The sequence below is a fragment of the Dipteris shenzhenensis genome, chromosome 19 (assembly GCF_047967505.1).
Source record: "Dipteris shenzhenensis isolate YYH24624 ecotype China chromosome 19, Dip_SZ_1.0, whole genome shotgun sequence".
Classification (NCBI taxonomy): Eukaryota; Viridiplantae; Streptophyta; class Polypodiopsida; order Gleicheniales; family Dipteridaceae; genus Dipteris; species Dipteris shenzhenensis.
In genome coordinates, this window is record NC_141614.1 from 7,449,254 (window position 1) to 7,471,182 (window position 21,929).

The 21,929-nt window shown below is 43.3% G+C and overlaps 1 protein-coding gene across 1 annotated transcript in view; it reads right to left on the bottom strand.

Moving 5' to 3' along the window:
• Positions 1–4,135: 4,135 nt before the first annotated feature.
• LOC147890006 (uncharacterized) overlaps positions 4,136–21,929 on the bottom strand; it is a 35,747-nt gene continuing 17,953 nt past the window's right edge. Inside the window, exons 6-8 of the mRNA XM_087390632.1 lie at positions 5,079–5,171; positions 4,726–4,932; positions 4,136–4,612 (exon numbers count right to left, since the gene is read on the bottom strand). Of these exons, the coding sequence (XP_087246758.1) occupies positions 4,307–4,612; positions 4,726–4,932; positions 5,079–5,171 (606 nt within the window). The 3' untranslated portion in view covers positions 4,136–4,306. The remainder of the gene's footprint in view (positions 4,613–4,725; positions 4,933–5,078; positions 5,172–21,929) is intronic.

Genomic DNA, 21,929 nt, shown 5'->3' on the forward strand with positions numbered 1-21,929 from the left:
AGGTGCAACTCATATACAATCGTTAAATCAACCACGAAACATAGAAGAAACAAGAAGGTGACATACTGCCATGCCCAAGAAATTGAACACAATCTTGCCGCCTTGCTCACTAACAAAGCTACGAGCTGAAAAGCAAAATGCCCTACACAAAGAAGAAAAAACAATGAAAAAAAACACGAATGATGATCCACGTGCATTGGAATTTGGACAAACCGATTAAAGTCGGCTTCCAGCTATCTCATTGTACTCCGACACCAATCCTCCTTCCATGGATGTCACATAGTTGATACATACTACGATGTCTGAGGTCTCTTCTTTCTGATAAGGACATGACTATTATGCACACATCTGTCATCACCTTTGAATTTCTTCGTTCGAACTCTGGAATTGCTCATACACTTAATTTTTGTCTACGCGGAACTCTACCTACTTTGTGTCCGACGTAGAATAAAACATATCCATGCCAAGGAAAGCACAGCCTGGGCATGTGACACGCACTTGCAACTATGGTTCTTGCTCGGTTCCCATGCTGGTAAACATGAGGGTTTTGCAATGGGACCTATATCGCTTCGATCTGTTCTGTTTGTGTAAACGAACTACAATTGTCGAGTCTAGGACTCCGGACACCTGGGGACAAACGATACCTTGCATTTAGGTTCCGAAAAAAACCAGTCTTTAAAGTTGGCCATCCGATCAAAGCCGTTGGCTTGGCCTTTGATGATTTGTTCAATCTTTGAACTCGATGAGAAAGGCCGGTTGTGATAGCAGGCAATCCCTTGAACGTAGCGGATTGTCCAATATTGATGCCCAGTGATGTACTTCGTTTTAAAGTATCACAACCAATCGAGTCTCTGGCAATTCAAGCGTTAGAATCATCTTAAACGATCATCAGGATTCAAAGCAAAGTAAAATAAACTGGGCTCAAGAAACATATTGTAACTTACCTTGATAAGAAACAGATTCTCATAGCTGTGCATCCTTTCCATAGTGAGCTTGCAGAGGATGACGTATGGCAAGTATTAAGCTCTTCGCCTGTGGGTGATCCAGCCACCATAGGAACCTCGATCCATTGGAATCAAGGACTGGGCTCATTTGAGACCACCAATGCGACTACAAGGCGGTTTGCCACCTGCAGCTCTATTGGGTCTGCGCCTATGAACATTCCCAAACAGTGCAAGCTTAACAAGGCATCCTTTCAGCTTGACAGTCAGGAGGATGTCGAGGAAAGGCTCCCTCCTCACGTACTAGTAGCTCGCGAGTATGCAACCACATCCATCGTGTTTGGCTATTTGCCAATGAACTCTTTCTGCAGTGCGTGATCTTGATTGTTTGGTGTTAGCATAGTCCCCCACATGGGTTCGTCACCAGGTAACGAGGCCATTGGAAGCTGAAACCACAAAACAAACCCGGTTGAAGAATCACTATCACGATGGCTGGCTAACTTGCGATGATCAGTGTGATGGATCATGGAGGAGGCAGGGTTCTAAAATACATGTTTGGGATGCATCATCAGCAACGATGGCGAGTGGACGCGTTTGAAACAGCGTTGAAAGATTAAGGGGAGCAGGGGAATCTAACACGGAAGCTGTGATGGGGAGGCGGCGACGGGAATTAAGAGTCATAGGGAATAATATTTACTGGAGCTTGGTGATACAGACAGCAACAGAGTCAATGGGGGAGGACGAGCAGGGCGGAGGAGGATAGAGGATGAGCAGCTAGAAGAGGATGAGTAGCAGGAATGAGCAAATAGTGTAAGCTTTGGAGCTGGAAGCTTTGGCGATGGCGAAAGAGGTGGAGCTTTCTGTCTTAATCTAGGAGCTCTCGGGCTACGGCGGAGGAGTTGAATCTATACCTCTGGCTATGGCGAAAGAGTACAACCTCTACACAATTTCTCTAGAAATCTGATGTTGGAAGCTGAAACTCTGGCTGTGGCTGTTGAACTTCAAGCTTTGCTATGGTAGAGAAGCTGAAGCTTCAAGCTTTGGCTATGGCGAAAGTGCTTGTCACCTTGCTCCGATATCTTCATGCTTTAAACTTTCTTGTTACGCCAACAGCCTCTTCGATAGAGATTGGTGCCAATTTGCGTCGCGAGATTTTGCCTTCAGCCTCAGATTTGAGCCCCCAAAATCTGTGATCTCTGTGCGAGAGATTCCCCATGGAAGCCTTGCAGGAGCTCTGTGTGAAGCTCAATCAAAAGTTGTGTCTCAATCAGTGCTAGAAGAAAGACAACCCGTAAAACGCACCCAAAAATAGAGCTGCTGAATTTCAAAAATTCTAAAAAAGCTACGAATAATCACAAAACTTCGCCCGACTCAATCCTCAAGCACTAACAAATTGAAGCGTTTGAAATTTATGCTCACATGGAAGGTAACGCCCACCTTGGGCATTCGGGAGGCTAATTAGTTGATGGAGAATTCGTATAAACTGGGAGCTTCCTCTCTACTTGATGTGGGATATGCTTCCCAACGTAAAGTCGCACCATATTTTTCCCATAAATATGCCACCACACAAGCTCTCTCTCTCTCTCTCTCTCTCTCTCTCTCTCTCTCTCTCTCTCACACACACACACGTGAAATATTGTTGCTTTTATATTACAAGATGAGTATCCCAAAGCAGGATATGCTCAAAATACATCCTGATCTAGAGACCTTGTTTGCGAACACACACCCCACTAAAAAAGAAGAAATTCTTGTTCAAAAATGGGTGTATATGGTGATGAGTATAGTGCCCCTATGTTAAAAATGACGAACAATGTTGTGGTTAATTAGATCGCTCAAGGGAAAGGCATTCACTATGGTGAAACCTTAGTGCCCACATGTTGTACAACGACCATGCAAAGTATCATTGCATTAGCAACACTTAACAGGTTGAAATGTACATCAATTTTCTTGAACGGAGATTTGCATGACTCTATCTCAACCTTGCGGTTTTGTTCAAGAAGGCTTTGTATGTAGTTGAAAAAGTCTCTGTTTGGTCCAAAGCAGACTCTCAAAGCATGGTGCGAAAAGATGCATGCATACTTGGTTGCACAAGGGTTTTGCAACAGCCCAGACAATACCCTCTATATATTACGAGGATTGGAGATGCATCATTGGTCATCATTCTATACGTTGATGACATGTTGCTCATAGGTTCTGATGACAATCATATTTTAGGTTTTATAGCCAATTTACAAAGGTCTTTTGAGATATCAGATCTTGGATAACTGCACTTTTATTCGGGCATTGAGTTTCAGCAGCGTGACGATGGGTACATTGTTGAAGCTGTTCAATCTTGAAGATTGTGAACCCGTAGCTGCACCTATGGAGTCAGGTTTATGATTAGTCTTCAAGATCCAAGTGACCCTTTTGATGCTGTTTGTCTCTTGTGTAACACGAGACTCGACATCCGGTGTGGTTTCATTTGTAAGCAGATCTACACATAGCCCAAGCACTAAGCATTGGTAGGCTATCAAACCGGTGTTTCATTACTAAAGGGCACTAGGCACTTTGGGTTGTTTTATCCGAAGGTAGGTACATCACAGCTACATGCACGGATGTTACAACATGCGGGTGTCCAAAGGTGGTTTTTTCTTTCACCTTAGTGATTCATGTATATTATGGCTCAGCAAGAAGCAGCCCACTATGGCCACATCTCGCTGTGAAGCATAGTACAGGGCAACGTTTACAGCTACAGTTGATGGCTCAGATGCCTTATTGTTGATTTGGGTATTGACCACTCCACAGCCACTATCATCTTCGCTGATAGTCAAAAGCGCTATAGCAGTTTCAAGGAATCCAGTTTAAGCCTACATTGGACCTTGATGAGTGTGTTGGAATACCATAGCATGTCTCCAAGCTCTCATAAACTGAAAATGTAGCTTGAAGAACATGGACTGCATAAATGCATCACCCTAGCAACTTCCAACCAGAACATTGAGACACCCCTTACCCTTCCCACTACATTCTCATGTTATACATTAATATTTTCCAAAGTAAACCCCCACTTTAGAAACAGTGATGTGTCTTCAAACTTCCATTGTGTTGAACATAAGAGTAATGTTAACAACAGAGGAAGAGTTCAAATACAAGTTACGACTCCCTTCATCTAATAAATACTGAATTCATATTTCAACACTCACGGGTATGCCACCCTAATGAATTGAACCTAACGATCAAAAAACGACCAGGGGCTTAACATGGCAAGAATGTGCATAACTGCATCATAATCAAGCATCATGGCAGCGAACACGACATCAAATGTTAAATTACAGTGGGTAGCTACCATCTCCACATCCAATTCAATGCTTGAAAGACAGAAGTATATTCTAAAGACCATGAAAGGCTTCAGCTTTCAGCTTTTCTACAACTTTTGAATGGCTTTCTGAAGATTTATCTTCCAATTTTTCTTTTTTTCCTGATATGTCATTTGTTGTACTGGAGGGAAGATGTCCAACATCAGGGACCAAACGCTCGTTAGCAGGGTACAATGTATTATTTAGAGAGGATTGTTCAGGATTTATCCCCCTACTTAGGAACCGTTTGATCAATCCTCTCAAAAATGGAGCCACAGTTTCTGGCTCGTGCTCATAGAAGTACATAATACCCCCCATGCAAAGGCAAAAAAGAGCTACCTGCACATTGAAACAATGCAAACACTTGCATTAGTATCAAGCAAATCAGTAACCATCAACTATTAGAGTGATGCATTACTAAGCACTTCTTGAGCAGAGTTCTGTAGATGTACCTCAGCATGTCTTATATTCGGTAATAAATGCCGGTTTACCAAAATATACCAGAGTGAGTCAGCTGCACGTGGGAGTACATACAGAGCAAGTTCTGCTCGACGACTTTTCTTCTCCATTAGCACTGCCAAGGCAGCAAGAGCTCCCCCAAACCAGTAGACAGCTTTATGATCCTTGTTCACAAATTTCCTTTGCAAGCATATGCAACCCTGGTCCAAGTGACATTGTACACATCAATGCTGGGAAAGCAATACGGGGAAAATTTTGACATTGTAACTCTTCATGAATATTTCCAAGCGAGTTTGAACCTGAGGTTCCCGGTTACATATATCAAAGAACTAACTAAATTTCATACCTGGTATATTCCCACAAAAGCGGACAGGAAGCATGTAGACCGAACTGCACCTTTGAAGGCATTCCAAATTGTGTGCACAGGGGCTTGCATGAACTGCAGTTAGGTACGCATAGCTATGACCATAAGTTCTTGTCAAGAAGCGGACCGGGTGAGCACAACATCCAACAATCAACTAGGCACTAAGGCTTTTAGATTTGAAAAGCATGTATATCCAACCTAACAGAATATTGCCTCAATGGATTGTAACATTTAATTGTTAATCTTAAGCTCTCTGTAAGATTTTCAGCAAAATGCAACTATGTAGAATTGAACTAATGTTATATATGGATATGTGTGAGATCTACAAATTGAAATTCCTGGAACACAAAACCTACCTTTCACAAGGATTTCATAGATGACAACTCTTCTATAGGTGAACTTTAAAAGTAGACAAGTCACATGGGAATTTGGAAACTTCCATGGAGTCAACTCTTCTATAGCATGGAGATTGCTTTGCCAGTACAGATGGCTCCATAGAAACTTTTGGAATTAGTGGATGAATAAGGCTAAACAACCATGCAAGGAGATGTTCAATTTGCTTCACCAAAAGAATCTCACAGGAAGACATTGTACCCTAATTAGGGACCTCAAGGAGCAGTCTTGAATGCATTGCTAAATGTCATTGGACGTGAACTGAACTGAAGGTTACAATTCATGATTTATAACAAAAAAAGAAGCAAAAGAGTCAAAGGGTCGTCAAAATGTCGTTCATAGGAAAGCTAAGTATGATGCAATAGGTAATCCAAAGTCAGCGGCAGATGTGCAGAAGCCTGTGGCTTCAGAAAGCGGTTTGTCATTTCACAGACCACTTCAGCTATAATGGCTATGATGACCAATGGAGAATTCTAACAGTGGGGTGGCGGCACATGGAGTCTCATTCTTTTTTTCTTTTAAAGGATGAAAGTCTCATCTTGTGTGCTTGTGTATCAATATAGGCAGCACAATTTGTACATTGAAGAGTAGTAAAATACCCTATGGCAAGAAAACCTATCCCACATGCAAGAATGCGTTGTGGGAAAATCCCATATAAGGTGAAATATACAAAGGCATCATTTCCGTCCTCACGGTGAGGAGTGTATAGCTAGTCCATTCCCCCATATTCTCTCTGGAGTCTCGACTCTCAAAGCTCAAAGCGGAAGCAGAGAAAGAAAGACAATAGGGTGGATGGGGGCAGCAAAGATGAGTAGCAAGGAGATGTGCGGAGTGGACAGCTAAAGGAACATGAGCCACAAGTAGTTTCATCCTCCAGCCTTTAGCACTCTATGGAGTCGTGTTGCATGTTAAATTTTCCAAGCCAACATAGAATATGTTACTCAGGTAAACGTTGGCATTACATATAGGGGTCTTGATATGACATATCATGTGGCCTTTAGCAAGTCGCAAACCTGGAACAAAATCGCGACTGTTCCAGGCTCCCTTAGCCTCTGAATACCATCAAAATCTGGCCTACTGACCTTCAGCCATCTCTGGAACAGAGACGCATCTGTTCCAGGCTGTTTCTGCAGAATCCAGCAGCAGAACCCTGCCAGACTACCACGCCTGTCACCAGCCTACAGCTGAACAAACTACGACCTGTTTCTGGCCCTGCTACAGGCGCCTACTGTTTCAACAATCAAGCAGGGTTCCATGCAAGCCTGCGAAGAGATCTGCATCCAAACAGTCACCACAAACTTCATCAAAACTCCCTGCAGAATCATACAAAATACTGCAGGTCTTGGCTCTGAGATAACCATAGGTTCACAGGTTTCTCTGCTGCGAACTTCTTCTAAGGAGCTGTTTCTGTCCTTTTCTCTCCTATCTACTACAATCTACTCCTGCAAGTAGTTCAGCATGCCATACATAGTTGTGAATTCATCTAGAACTCTCTAGTGCATGCCTCTCTCGACGCAGAAGTCCAAAATTCAAGCACACTCCTACCTCTGCCAGGGACATGTGCATCCTTTACCAGGATAGCACTCCCTAGGGAATTTACGCTTTCCCTCACAATGTCAGGACTCTACAGAGCTCAAAGCTGCCTTGATACCAAATGCAAAATTCCCTAACCATCAGACCCTGGTAGGGTCACAACTTCAAGCTGGAGCCCATTCAACTCCAAACAAATCACAGGACGCACCCACAAACAACCCATAAGGGTTGGAGCTAGCAGCTCACCTCCCAGACATAGGCTTAGTACGTTGAGCCACCTGCGACCTAGAGGTCAACTGCAGAGAGCCCAGCCTCAAAGTCCAGACATGTGTCCCATATCACACGCCCTTTCCTCTAGCTGCTGCTCCCAGGTCTATGTCCAAAGGAGCGCAATCCTCAGATCCCTGATAATGAGCCCTTGACCTATGCTTATAGGCCAGGTCCCGGCTATCTTTAGCAGTGAGCCTTTATTCAGCATGCATGCGTAAAGTAACTTTACTTCACTTTGTGGCCACACTTTGCCAAGTCTAGCTCAGCCATGCCACACCTTTAGCGGGCCAGCTCAATCAGCAAGATCTAGTCCTCACCTATGCTAGCTCTAGTTACAAATCTAGGTTAATCCTAACCCTGATTTTGACCACAATCTAACCTTAGATGTAATCCTAGATCCCAGGTTAGTTAGGCCTTGGCTGTGGTAAGCCGATACCTTAGTCTAGTCATAGACATAACAGTTCTATTTTTGTCTCTCTCCTGAATTTGGTGCTTGTGAGCTCTCTCTTCTGGACATAGAAAGTTGAAGGTTTGAATTAAAGCATTCCCTTCTCCTCTCTTACGATTCTTCCATTGCACGCACCTTATCCATTTCTATTTCTGCCACGTGGAGAAACTAGCCAAGGATCTAGGTTTTTATAACATGGTATCAGAGTCAAATTGCCTATCAGGAGAGTTATGTGACGGTGATGTGCTTGGAAGTGAGATCTGAGAGACTAGGGTTTCATTGGAGGTAGAAATCTGAAGCTAGGAGGTGTATGCCCTTGTAGTCAAGGCATCTAGGAATAGATCGACTCCGACTACTGTTCTTTTTCAACCCATTATGCAACCTGTATGATCCACAACATACATCCAAAAGCCCTGAAATTACTCTAAGTCCCCCAGACACAAGCTCAAAATTGAGCTCCTCTCATGACCCCACTAAGGTACAATAGCACTCCTATCTATAGATGCCGCTGGTCCTCCCTAAGCAATCTTCATCATTAGTATCACCAAAGTTTTTTCCACATGTTACCATACGCATACATCATACGAGTACGGAAATATGATTGGAGTATGGTTCATCACTATCATCCTCATCTGTCCTTCCTGTAAGTGTAACAATAGGGGCTGCAATCTCTTCTCCCTCTGTATCCGCTTGCAAAGCGAGCAGCCTCTCATCATCCTTCTCCTTGTTGGTCATTTCCAAGATCACTTCTATCTTCTCAAATCCCCTTTCCTTGATTTTGGAGATGAGATGCAAATTAGTATGGATTGAGGGGACTGTGTGTTGAAGAAGATGGCAAAGGGCTGCTTATATAGGCTCTTGAGAGAGCAAAGTCGGCCGTACAACCGAAGGTAGGGACGAGTAGGGTGTACGGGTGAGTCAAGGGAGTGGCAATATGGCGTAAAATATGAAATGCGTGGAAATCGTTTTTTAAAGGTTGGTATCCCGATTTTTTTGCCCCCCAAAAAGGCCAGTTGTAAGTAACAACTCTATAGAGCTCTCCACACCAACTAGGTCCACCATCCAACAAAGAGCTCCAAGTGCCTATGTAAAGAAAGCTCCTCTTGTAATTGTCTGGAAGGTTTTCACCCTCCAACCCAGAAAGCATTAAGTGCCAAGCATACTATTGTAACCATCATATAAATGCAAGGTAGGGGATAGTGGCCTTCTATAGGGAGTTAGCAACAGACGAGGTTGACCCAATCTGTATATCTCTAGATGAATCCACGAACATACCCAAACTCATCCTCTAAAAACAAAACACACAATGCAGTTTCAATCTCATGATAGTCACTCACAAGGTTCAAACCATAAACTCCATCACGCATGGTAGGGACTAGCTACTATGACATCCCCACTAATGTCATCAACACACAACAATGGGTGTAGACCATGGTGGGTCGGCCTAATCTGTGGCTGGTTGGCTGACATACAAACTGGGTCATCCAGTCTGGAAGGCCTAAAGCCCTCTATAAAAAGGCCTTGTGTGGGGGGATTCTGGAAATTCACACTGAAAGCAGCCCTCACCTTGTGGACTGATTCTTGAGCAGATCTTGGTGCATAATTACAGTCAATAGGAGAGCACATGTCTGCAGGTGGGTGCTGTCCAAGGAGCTCACACGATAGATGGTCATTGAAGCACACTAAGGAGCACGCAACCTAAGGAGTGCAAGGACAGAAGTAGGACCGTGTTTGTGCTCACCATAGAGCATCCAAGGCAGTGGACTGCTCGTGTTTTGGTATCTCTGATGAAGCTTTCTGTAAGCGTGTTTGGCTCAGATTTGATATTCTGAGACATTTTGGACTGTTCTATTATTGTCTGCCTCCTGAATTTGGTGCTTGTGAGTTCTCTCTTGTGGACACAGAACTTTGGAGGTTTGAATTAAAGCATTCCCTTCTCCTCTCTTAAGATTCTTCCATTACACACACCTTATCCATTTCTATTTTTGCTATATGGAGAAACTAGCCAAGGATTAGGTTTTTCTAACAATTCCATATGTGATCACCAAGTTTTCAACTTCAACCTTTTCAACAACTTAGAATTTGTTGTTGAAAAGGTTGAAGTTGAAAAGGTTCAACAACTTAGAATTGTACATTGTGTTTTGAGAGAGAGTCATACGTGGTAAATGACTTGATCCCAGGATTCTTTTGAAGGGATACCTTACAAACACTACCGTTTAGAATCACATGAAGGATTTAGAAGTATAGTCCAAGAAATCTTGATTTAACTCTCCTATCTGAATTTATGCCAGCATAAATCTTATTTTAAGAGAAGGAGAATGTTACATCCATGACTGGACTAACTAGGGTATAGGCTTATCAAAGCCTAGGCCTGACTAACCTTGGATCTAGGGATAGATCTAAGGTTAGAATGTGGTCTAACCCGGGGTTAGGGATAACCTAGGGTTGAGACCAGAGCTAGCAAAGGTGAGGTCTAGATCCTATGGATAGAGCTAGCCCGCTAAAGGCAAGGCATGGTTGAGCTATACTTGGCAAAGAGTGGCCACAAAGTAAAGCAAATTTTACTTTACTCACGCATGCTGAAGTATAGGCTCACAGCTAAAGATAGAGTCCCTCGTCTATAAGTATAGGCCAAGGGCTCATTTGTTAGAATTATTGCTATAATTTAGCAATGACCAATGTAATGTAATAAGTAGGTTAGGGGCACTTTTCCCTCACTTTTTCCCCCTAACCACAGTTAGTTCACTAACTATGGTTAGTGAACTAATAAGGTTTTGTCACTTAGACAAAACCCATCACTCTATTCAGTTGTATCACACTCATCTATTTGCAACTAAGCTTTCAGCTCTTACGCTCCTGCTCTTGTTCTCTCATTTGCTCTCTCTCTCCCATTCTCACATTTGGTATCAGAGCAGACTAAGCTCTTGGACCAGCTCCTCCTACCCCCCGACTAGCTCCCATCTTCAGCTCCCAAGCTCTCGATGTCACGCAGCTCCAGCTCAAGCTTCGAGGTGCCATACTAGTCATACATTGTACAGTCACCTGCAAGCTTTGATTCCGTACAGTTGCGCTCAACTCACACGTGCGCCGTTACAGCTCCTATGCTCGTCGTCTGTACATGTGTGAATTTCGTACAAACAGCCCCGTACAGATCTATACTATCAGCCTGCATCAACCATACTATCCCGTACATCTGCACAGTATTGTTCCGTACTGTACGCGACACCCGTACCAGCTCCTTGATTCCGATCAACATCGCCTGCTTCACCATACGGCTGTACAGCTCGTTGCCGTATAGCCTGCAGCTCTGTTCCGTACACAAGCGCCGTTTGGTGGTATCTTCGCCGTACAGTTCCGTACCCATACCAGCTCGTCGACAGCGCCATACAGATCCCGTACTGTATGTACAAACCGCCGTACAGCTTCCATTTCAGCTTGCCGTACAGATCCATACAGCCGTACAGGTGTACGGATTCTGACCGTATAGGCTGAGTTGCACAGCTCCGTACAACTGCACTAGACTGACAGTTCCGTACTATTAGTCCGTACAGTTTGAAGGTGGGCTTGGAAATTTACAGTTTTGCATGACTTTTAAGCACAGCTCTACTTGCAAGTCATTTGCAGGCGCATTCTTTGCATATAGCCATTGTTTGGCTCAGTTTTGTGGGAGCACAGTTGGATTTTTTGGGCAAACATTGCAGTAAATCTGCAAGTGTTGAAGAGATTTGGGGCTTTTGCAGGAGATTATCTATTTGGGTGACATTTGGCTCAATTTCAACTCCAAATTTGGGGCTTTTGTTCAGAAATTGCAGATTTGGGGCTTTAAGTAAATTTGCCCCTTTTTGGTTGCAATTTCAAGCCACAAATTGGGGCTTTTGTGTTGGGAGAGCAATTTGACAGATTTCAGTTCACACTGCCTTTCTGTGAGTGTTTTGAAGCACTCTTGGCAAGTTTTGGGAGAGATTGAATGCTCTGGCAGACTTCTAACAGAAACATTACAGAGATTTGAGTTGCATTTTTAGCCAGTGTTTGGCTGTGTTTTTGTGGGATTTGTGCACTCCATTCCCAGCAAGGGAATTCAGATTTACATTTGCTGTATTTTCTTTCTCAGACATGGCCTAGCAAAATCAGAATGATTTCGGTGTCAGTGGTCTCTCACAAGAGGACAAGCTGGATGGTACCAACTACTCCCTCTGGAGTTTTATGGTACGCAATATTCTGATTTCTCGTAATTTGTGGGACTATGTAAGTGGGGATGAGTTCCGCCCAGCAAATGTGACACCTAATACCCCTCCCCAACAAGAAGGAGGCAGAGGTCGTGCACAGGGTACAGCCGCAGCACAAGTTATTGGTGCAGTTATACCTACCACTCCAAAGCAGAAGAGATGGGATTCACGTGATGCTTTAGCTTTGTCGTGTATTTCTCTTCAGTGAAAAGATTCATCATTCCGCCGGTCATGTAAGACCTCAAAGGCAGCATGGGATATTTTGGAGAGCATGTATGCAGCTCGGAATGATGCCAGGGTGTCTTTTTTGAAAAGAGAATTGTCTCATACACATATGGAAGAGGGTGACTCCATGTCAGTGCACCTCACAAAGCTACAGGATTTACGAGAACAGTTGCTGAATATTGATGAGATCATTCCTGATTCAAAGATGATTACCACTACTCTGAATTCTCTTCCTGAGTCTTATCTCAGATTTCATACCTCGCTGAATTTGTCGTTGAGGGGGGGTGCAAATCCTCTCACTTTTCACGAGTTGATAGGACTTCTGCTACAGGAAGAGCAGACCAAGAAAAACATGGCTTCACGAGTAGGTGAACATGCCATGCTCTCAAAATTCAAGCCTAAAGTAAAGGGACAGGCAAAGACTTCAGCAAATCAGCCTTCCAGTGGTTCAGGACAGCCTTCTCAAAAGGCTAAGGGTGATGCAGGTAAGCCCAAGAAGAAGGGAATATGTCATTACTACAAAAAGCCAGGTCACTACATTGGAGAATGCAAGAAAAGGCTTGCAAAAGAAAAGAAAAACAGCTCCGATATGGCTGTCTCAGATTCAGCTCCTCATGCATCTGACAATGAGCAAGCTACAGCCAACTTTGTGGAGCACGACTATGCCTTCTTGTCTTGCATTTCAAACTCTCCGTTGGCTGCTCGGGATAGTACAGCCACTTGTAATGATGACACTTATGCTTTTCTGACATGCAGTTATGATTCTTCCAAGGATGCATCAGCTTTCAGTGTCAATGAGACAGCAGTGCCTCAAAGCATATCACTTCCAGGAAGTGTCTCTTCGCATCTCTGCATCCACCACCCGTTGGTAAAAAGGTCACATGTGCCAACACCTCCTCCTATTCAGTTCGTGGTACAAGAGAAGTTGAACTTACAGCCATTGATGGCTCAACATTCAGAATTTCTGATGTCTTGTATGTGCCTGGTATCACAAAAAATCTACTTTCAGTGTCCACTCTTAACAGAGTTGGATTTCAGGTCATTTTTGAAGATGACAAGTGTGCAGTCCATGATAGAGAGCATGACTATGCCTTGAGATTGTCTGGCACTCTGTTGCGTGGTCTTTTTCAGCTTGACATGTATGAGAAAAGACCAGCACATGCTCTTGCAGTTTCCACTCCTACTGCGGCTATGCAGAATGCGGAGTTATGGCACGCGAGATATGGACACATGCATTATGGCAGCTTGATGACGCTTCAAAAACATGCCATGGTTGATGCATTGCCTCCTCTTGAAACACCTCCTCCACATGCCTATGAAGGGTGCATTCTTGGTAAAATGCACAGATCTCCTTTTAAGAAGGATGGATCAATTAAAGCTGTTCGAAAATTACAGCTTATCTATAGTGATGTCTGTGGTCCCATGAGGACTCCATCATTGGGTGGTCATCTTTACTTTGTCACTTTTATAGATGACTACTCCAACTACACTTGGGTTTGTGGGCTGAAACGCAAATCAGAAGTGTTTATGGTCTTCAAACACTTTGCAGCCATGGTTGAGAATGAATCCAGACTCAAGATAGACACTACGCACAGATAGAAGAGGGGAGTACTTGTCTACAGATTTTGATGCTTTTTTGAAAGACAAGGGCATTGTACATCAGCTTACAGTGAGGCTAACTCCTCAACAAAATGGGAAAGTTAAGAGAAAAAATCGTACTCTTATGGAGATGGATAGATGTATGCTGAAAAGCAAAAAATTGCCTCACAAATTTTGGCTTGAAGGTCTCATGTGTGCCAATTATGTTTTAAATCGGGCACCCACAAAAGCTTTGAAGACCAAGACTCCCTATGAAGTTTGGCAAGGGAGAAAGCCTTCTGTGGATCATTTCCGTGTCTTTGGATGCCTTGCTTATGCTCATGTGCCTGTTGAGTTTCGGCATAAGTTGTCTAATAAGGCAATCAAATGCATTTTTGTTGGGTACAGTGCAGAAGCAAGGGGTACCATCTCTACAATCCTGTCACACGCAAGATCATTGTCAGTAGAGATGTAATATTTTCAGAAAATTCAGCTCACACTCAAGCTGAATTTGATATGCCTTCTTCTTCCGGTGATGTCTTTCAGGGGTTACTACCCATTGCCTTGGGTTCCCCTGCTGATATATCTGATGAAAATCAGAATTTTCAGATACCTCCACATGCTCCGATTCAGCCACGGGATGTCATACCACCTCCACAAGCCGTGGAAGAGGTTGTTCAGCAAGAAATTGCAAACATACATGCAGCAAAAACAGTCCCAAATTGGCTGTTACAGACTCTTAGGGAGAGTAGAATTGATGCTCCATTACTTGGCAGAACTCGGAGTGCAGTAAGGCATGGGGGAGGTGCTCTTTCAATTGAATCAGCTTATGCAGGTACTCTTCTTGATGAGGAGAAACCTGAGACATTTGAAGAGGCACAGGATAATGTGCATTGGATGAATGCCATGCACGATGAGTTGCAGTCCATTAAGAAAAATCAGACATGGGAAGTTGTCGATTTGCCACCATGTAAACATGCCATAGGTACACGGTGGGTTTTCAAAGTTAAAAGAAAGCCCGATGGCACCATTGACAGGTACAAGGCAAGGCTGGTCGCAAAAGGATATGCTCAGAAAAAGGGCATAAACTATGAGGAGACTTTTGCTCCTACATCCAGAATGACAACCATCCGGTCAATCATAGCAATGGCTGAAAATTTTCAGTGGAATGTTCATCAATTGGACATAAAAACAGCCTTCATTAATGGAGGCTTGTTGGAAGAGGTTTATGTCAAACAACCTCCAAGCTTTGAAATCTCAGGAAATGCACTTCAGGTATGCAAGCTGAATAAAGCTTTGTATGGGCTGAAACAGGCCCCACATGCATGGTATGCAAAGATTCATGCCTTTCTGACCAGCAAGGGGCTGCACAACAGTAGTGTTATGCTCTAGCCGAGGTAGCATGACCTCGGAAGAATCAGTCGACATTTCCCTTAAAGGATCTATGTTTGTAATATATCTGTTTGCGCTTCATGTAAATGATCGGGAGGGAATTAATGTCAAGGTCCTAGGCGAGGCTGATAGCACCAGACTAGGTGGATCTAAGGCTAAGGGCCTAATGCAAGAAATGTGCCTAGGGGCAAAGGAAATTAAAGTATCCCAAGAGAGGGGTGAAAAGATGCATTACGAAGGCCCTATGATGATGACATGTGGCATCTAGATCCATCTAGGGAGATGGGGCTTGTTGGAGTTAGTGAGAGAAGGAGAATGTACCTTCACGTGCGATTTTTTTGGATTTCGACTCTCTGTGAGCTCTCACGCTTCAACAGGAATTGGCTGGGTGGAATATAAATGGTGCTACTCCCGTGATATGCAGTAGAAATCGAAGGAGATGTACCTAACATCTGGTATCAGAGCCCAGGCTAGGTGAGAGAGGAGATCTGTGTGATTGGACAAAGAATTGCGTAAGTTGAGCGCACGCTACTAGTGATGGCAGCTAATCTGAAGCGGTCGGGTACATGGGTGACGAATTGATATTGGTGGTCCTCCCGCACTGGCTATCAGGACTGCTGTGTATCCCTAGTGAAGAAAGATTTTGAAGAACGTATCAGTTGCTCTTTGGTAGCGGACAGCAGACTTGGAGCGCAAGGTGGCACGAACGGCCATCGAAAGACCAGAGCGTAGGCAAGGGGTGCGGGACTGTTCATGGGCTTGACGAAGAGGTTTGATCGGCGCTCGCCTACGCAAACAGCGTTCGATTAAAAGACCTGCGAAGGAATTCGACGGAACAGTGACGAACAGGATAATTCTGCTACGCATGACGCAAAAACGGAATAGAATAAGAGTTAGCTATTTTGGAAGGGGCTGGCAGAGAAAAAAAAAATTCAAGAAGAGGGTCGCTGTCCACTTCGCCATTTCCTACAAATCCTCCACAAGGAAGTTGACGACGTGCCTCACGTGCAAGTGCTGGTGTGGCAGACCTTTGGTTAGTGTAACTCTGGTCTAGCTAACTGAACCTGTTCACCAAACCAGAGCCAGTTGGTCCAATTAGTGTGACCAGAGAGTTATCCATCCAATTACTGTGGGAAAAAAAAAAGACAGAGTTTTCTTTGACCATCAGTTTCCACTTATCTGCTGTCAATTAATTTCTTGTCAGAAACACAGAGTTTTGCAGAAACCTAGAGACTTGCAAAGGCTTTGGTAGAAGAAGGCTTCGGGACATTTGCGCTACATGAAGACTCCAAGGGTATTAAATCGGGTGGCACGAGCAAGACCAGGGAGCACTTTACCCATTTTCCCCTTTGTTTTTGTCATTTCTGTTTTGTTAGAAACAGATTAGGCTTTTGTGGTTGTAGCAGACTTGGGATGGACAGTCTTTGAGACTATGCCTGTGTGCTTCAGTTACGGCTGATTTGCAGGAATTTCCCTAGTATAGGGAAAATGGTTTGGGGTATATTGTGATATATGCTTGTGTCAAATGCCTAGTAGTGTGAATCTGGGATTGCAGGTATTCCCTAGTATAGGGAATTGTGTCAGAGTGCCAGTATATAGAATTTTGTCAGTTTGTAAGTGCAGTGTTTTAGCGGTGGTTTTTTTTTTTTAAGGAAAAAGAAGAAAACACCCATTGACCTGAATGGAAGCAGAAGAAGGAGCTTCCAGGAGGGACCCTGGTGAATCAGGAGTCCGGCCGACCTAGCAGGTGTCGCGCCCAGGAGCTCACACCTTATCTAGCAGGATTGCATTACTTGAGGATGCCTTGGAGCAGTTATTAGCGCAACAGTTACAGGCCAATGCAGGGCAGTCTGAACTTAGAAAAGTGATACACAGTATGTCTGCCAGACCTTCTCGAGATGAGAAAGAAAAGGCTCCAATGGAACTGGAGTCTAGTGTCCAGACGCTCGAGCCTAGAAAGGCTAAAGTACCTAATATTGCCAATTACAGGCCGGAAAAGTATTCTGGTCGGATGAATGACCGTAGTTCTGATGTCATTGAGACCTGGTTACACAAATGGGACGAGGCGTTCGCCATTTGTGAAATAAAAAATGATATCAAGAAGATCCGCGAGGCCACCCACATGTTTAGTGAGGCAGCGCCGCGAGGCCACCCACATGTTTAGTGAGGCAGCGGATCGGTGGTGGATTAAACAAAAAAAGATGATATTGCATCCACTACCTGAGAGGGGTTTAAAAGAGAATTTAGGAAACACTACTTACCTCCTGACGAAGCATCCGAGCTTGAGATCAGTATAGAAACCTTCGTCAGAGAAATTTGTCAATGGTAGAATACACTAATATGTTTCGAGAGAGCGTAATGAAGGTTGATGAATCCCTACCTCAATCAATCCAAGTGAAAGATTTCATATTTGGATTGAATGATCAGATTAAAATGGAAGTTCGGGCTAAGTATGTGAACACCTTGGATGATGCAATAGCCATAGCCCTGAACTATGAAGATGCCAAGGGCAACAGGGCCAAGTGGGTTTGCACAGGTCGGAACCCAGTATGGGTACCAAAAGAAATCTGCGTTTAAGAAGAAGTGGATTAGTAAAGGGAGTGGTTCTCAGCCGAGTGGTCAAGCCAAGTAGGCGAAACCAGCTGAAACTCCTAAATCAAGTACCACCATTGGAGTGAAGAGGAAAGTAACACCAATGGCAGCCCCGGGCTTGGTCTAAGTCTCCCTTAAACCTAGAGCAAAGAGAAACAGCGAGGAGAGAAGGCTTGTGTTTTGGATGCCTTCAGCCTCATCAATGGAAGGATTGTCCACGAAATAAGGATCGTCGGATGGCTGAGATGGTAGTCTCAAAATGCGACGTGGAGATGGAGGGAATTCCCAGAGCGGAACAGATGCAGATTCAGCTAGCGGGATCTTCTCAGAGGTCAGTACCTTGTTTGTTATGTGTGTGTTGCTAAGCTAGTAACGAGTGCACCAGATAACATCCTATCTAAGCCCGCAACAACGGGATATACAGCCTTTAATGATAAGGAGTTAATTAAAATGAAAGGGCAAGTGGCCAATCATGATGTCATTGTGTTGTTTGACTCGGCGTCAACTCACAATGTAATTAACTCCAAGCTTGTGAAGAGGCTGAAGTTAAAGACTAGCCCATCTGACTATGCGTATACAATCAAGATGGCAGATGGAAGTTCAACTGAAGTATGGGACCAAAGGGTTACCGAGTTGGAGCTTCGTATTCAAGACTATGCTGAGAAGCTTGATTTTGAAATGACTAAGCTTGCTCATGCAGATATAGCCCTGGGTATGGCGTGGCATTCTAAGAAGAATCCAGCCATTGATTGGAAAAAGCACGTATATCAATTCAAGATGAATGATGTGCTTTATGTCTTACGAGGTGAGAAACATGTACCTAGGGACTGTTGATTTCCGTGATGGAAATCCGAAAAGCTCAAGAAGAGTTTTTATTCCTTTGTACAGCATCGGTAGAGCCAGTGGATGATTCTTCGACTAGCACTGATGTTGCGCAAAGTGGTGAGATGACCAAGCTGGCTAATCTTATAGCAGAGGAGTTCTCTGAATGTTTTAGGGATGAGTTACCTTATGGGTTACCTCCAGAGCGGAATGTTCAGCATAAGATTGAACTGATCCCAGGGGCAGAACCTGTAAATAGACCTCCTTATAGAATGAGTTTTACTGAAGAGGTGGAGGTGCGTAGACAACTGGAAGAGTACCTCAAGTTGGGGCAGATTCAACCAAGTTTCTCACCTTTTGCTTCACCAGTGATATTAAAGAAGAAAAAGGATGATATGTTTCGCCTCTGTATAGATTACAGAGCATTGAATAATATCACTGTTAAGCACAGGTATCCGATGGCTCGGATTGATGATTTGCTAGATGCATTACATGGAGCCATGATTTTCAGCAAGATAGATCTTAAGTGTGGCTACCATCAAATCCGGATTAGAGCCAAGAATGTGCATAAAACCGCTTTCAGAAGCAGGTTTGGTCATTATGAGTTTAATGCCCTTCGGACTTACCAATGCTCCAGCTACATTCGTCATGCTTATGAACGATTTACTGCATCCGTATATCGGAAAGTTTGTAGTACATTTTATTGACGATATTCTAGTGTTCAGTAAAAGTATTACTGAGCATCGTGAACACTTAAGAATAGTGTTCAGTACTTTGAGGAAAGCCAATCTTTATGTAAATAAAAAGAAAACTATACTAGGCTTGAATATTTAAAATTCATAATTACTCCAGAGGGGGTAGAAATGGATCCAAAGAAAGTGACTGCGATACTGACTTGGCCAATCCCTTAAAGTCTGACCGCTTTGCGATCATTCTTGGGATTTGTCCAATTTTATAGAAGGCATATCAAAGAATATTCCGAAATAGTATCGCCATTGATTGATCTAACCTCAAATAAAGTACCTTTTATATGGGGATAGAATCAACAAGAAAGTTTTAACACCATAAAACAAGCTGTGGTCACAGGACCGGTGTTAAAAATAGTTGATCCCTAGAAACCGTTGTTTCTGGAAACCGATGCAAGTGGCATTGCGATAGGAGCAGTTCTCCTTGAAGAGGGAAGGCTAGTAGCCTTTGAAAGCAAGAAGCTTTCTCCCTCTCAAAGGAATTGGCCAACTCATGAATTAGAGTTGTATGCTGTTATCCATGCTTTGAAAACATGGAGGCATTATTTGTATGGTTCAGAGTTTTATGTGGATGTGGATCATGATACTCTGAAACATTTTTGTAAACAGCATGACTTGAGGGGCCGTCAAGCTAGGTGGGCAGAGCTCATGCAGGAGTTTAATTTGACGATTCGGTACCGAAGAGGAAAAGATAATAAAGTTGCTGATGCGTTGTCACGCATTATGCATAACATGAGTTTCACGGTATTAGAGAGTGCTCTAATGACTGAGATTAGAGAAACTCAAAAGGTGGACGAGTTTGTCCAGAGTCTATGGCCTAAGGCTCATGTGTTAAAACCCGAGGAAAACGAAAAGGATGACCTGGCATCTAAAAAAGACCAAACATATGCAAGATATACCATAAGGGATGGTATGCTGAAAAGAAATGGCAAGGTTGTAGTACCTAGTCAAGGGCATTCCTTCTGCCTTTTGCTATCTGTTGCTGACGGCCTCTTGTGGGCTAGTGGTGCTGGACTTATTTCTGCTACTTTGATCGCTACAAACAAAGGCTCAAAATTATTAATCATATTACTGTTGTGATCTTCTAGTGGTCGTTTCTCTCAATTTAATCCACTTGGCTCTAATACCATGTGAGATATTTCACCATGTGTATGATTCACAAAAGAAAAAGCAATCTTTCTTCAAAAATAGTCTATGCAAGAAAGAAAGATAAAAAGAGAAAGTATAACCGTATAAACACAAAATTTCCACCAGAATTACAATTCCTAGAAGCCACGCTCTCTATTGGATATCAGCACCATTCCTTGCACAACTCCTGATATGGTAGGTGAAGGAAAGAAGTGTAAGACTTAGTCAACCATTTGGTTGACTTCATTGGTCAACCATATGGTTGACTTCATTGGTCAACTAGGCCACTCCTTTGTACTTTCTCATTATTCATTTGCAAGTACTCACGTTTGCTTCAGCTTCTTGATTGCTCCCTTGCATTCCACTCCGTTCCACTGCTTCCGACATCCAACAATGGTATCAGAGCGAGTTCTCTTGTTCCTACCTGCCTCCCCCCGTGCTCATTACTCAGCCTCCCATTGCTCCTACCTGTTATTTTGCTCCAGTTCAGTCATGTGCCTCATTTTGTCGCCAGTAACCTGTTTTGGAGTAGAAAAACAGTCCAACGGCTGTTTTTTTACTTTTCGAGGTTTGATTTCGACATTTTTTGAAATTTCTGAGTCGCCCACATACAAACGACCCTGTCCCACACCATTTTGGCTGGGAAAAACTGTCTGAGCTGCCCACATACAAACGACCCTGTCCCACAACATTTGGGCCTAGAAAAAATTTGTCCATACAGTTGTAAGAACATCTACAAATCGTACAGACACGTGAACGACACCACCAGGAATCCATACGGCCTGTCAAAAGTGGATTTTTAGCATTTTTGGGCTATTTTTTTGAGATTTTTTGCTCAGTTCTGGACTCTTTTCACTCATTTGGGCCTTCCTCCAGCTGCTCCACCCTACTCTATCACCATTTTGTTGGGATTTTCTCCCTCTTGACTCAGATTTGCCTGGTACAATCGGATTTGAAGCTTTTCACCCTCTTTTATGCCACATTTGCACACATTGTAGTGACATTGAGGTGACTTTGCTCTAGAAATTGGGGCTTTTGTGTTACATTTGTACATTTGTAGTGACATTTGCTCCTTTTGGTCACAATTTGGGGCTTTTGCAGTATTTGTCCTAATTTTTACTCCATTGCAACTCCAACGTTGGGAATTTTGGATCTATTGCTTGCAGATTGCAAGATATTTTCAGATTTGCAGGTTATTTTGTCACATTTGCCTAAATAGCACTGACATTTGGCTGTTTTGATATGAAATTGGGGATTTTTCAGTAATATTGGCAAGAAATTGCAGCAAATTTGGTTACATTTGCAAAATTACAGCTTATTTTGGGGCTTTTACCAATTTGCCCTCTTTTTGGCATAATTGCCCTCTCCAAATTTGGGGCTTTTGCCAGATTTGCTGATATTTGCAGCATTCTTTGCTTGACAAAACCAAATTTGGGTTCTATTTGCATTTGCCCTTTGATTTGGGCCATTTGTCCTTTGA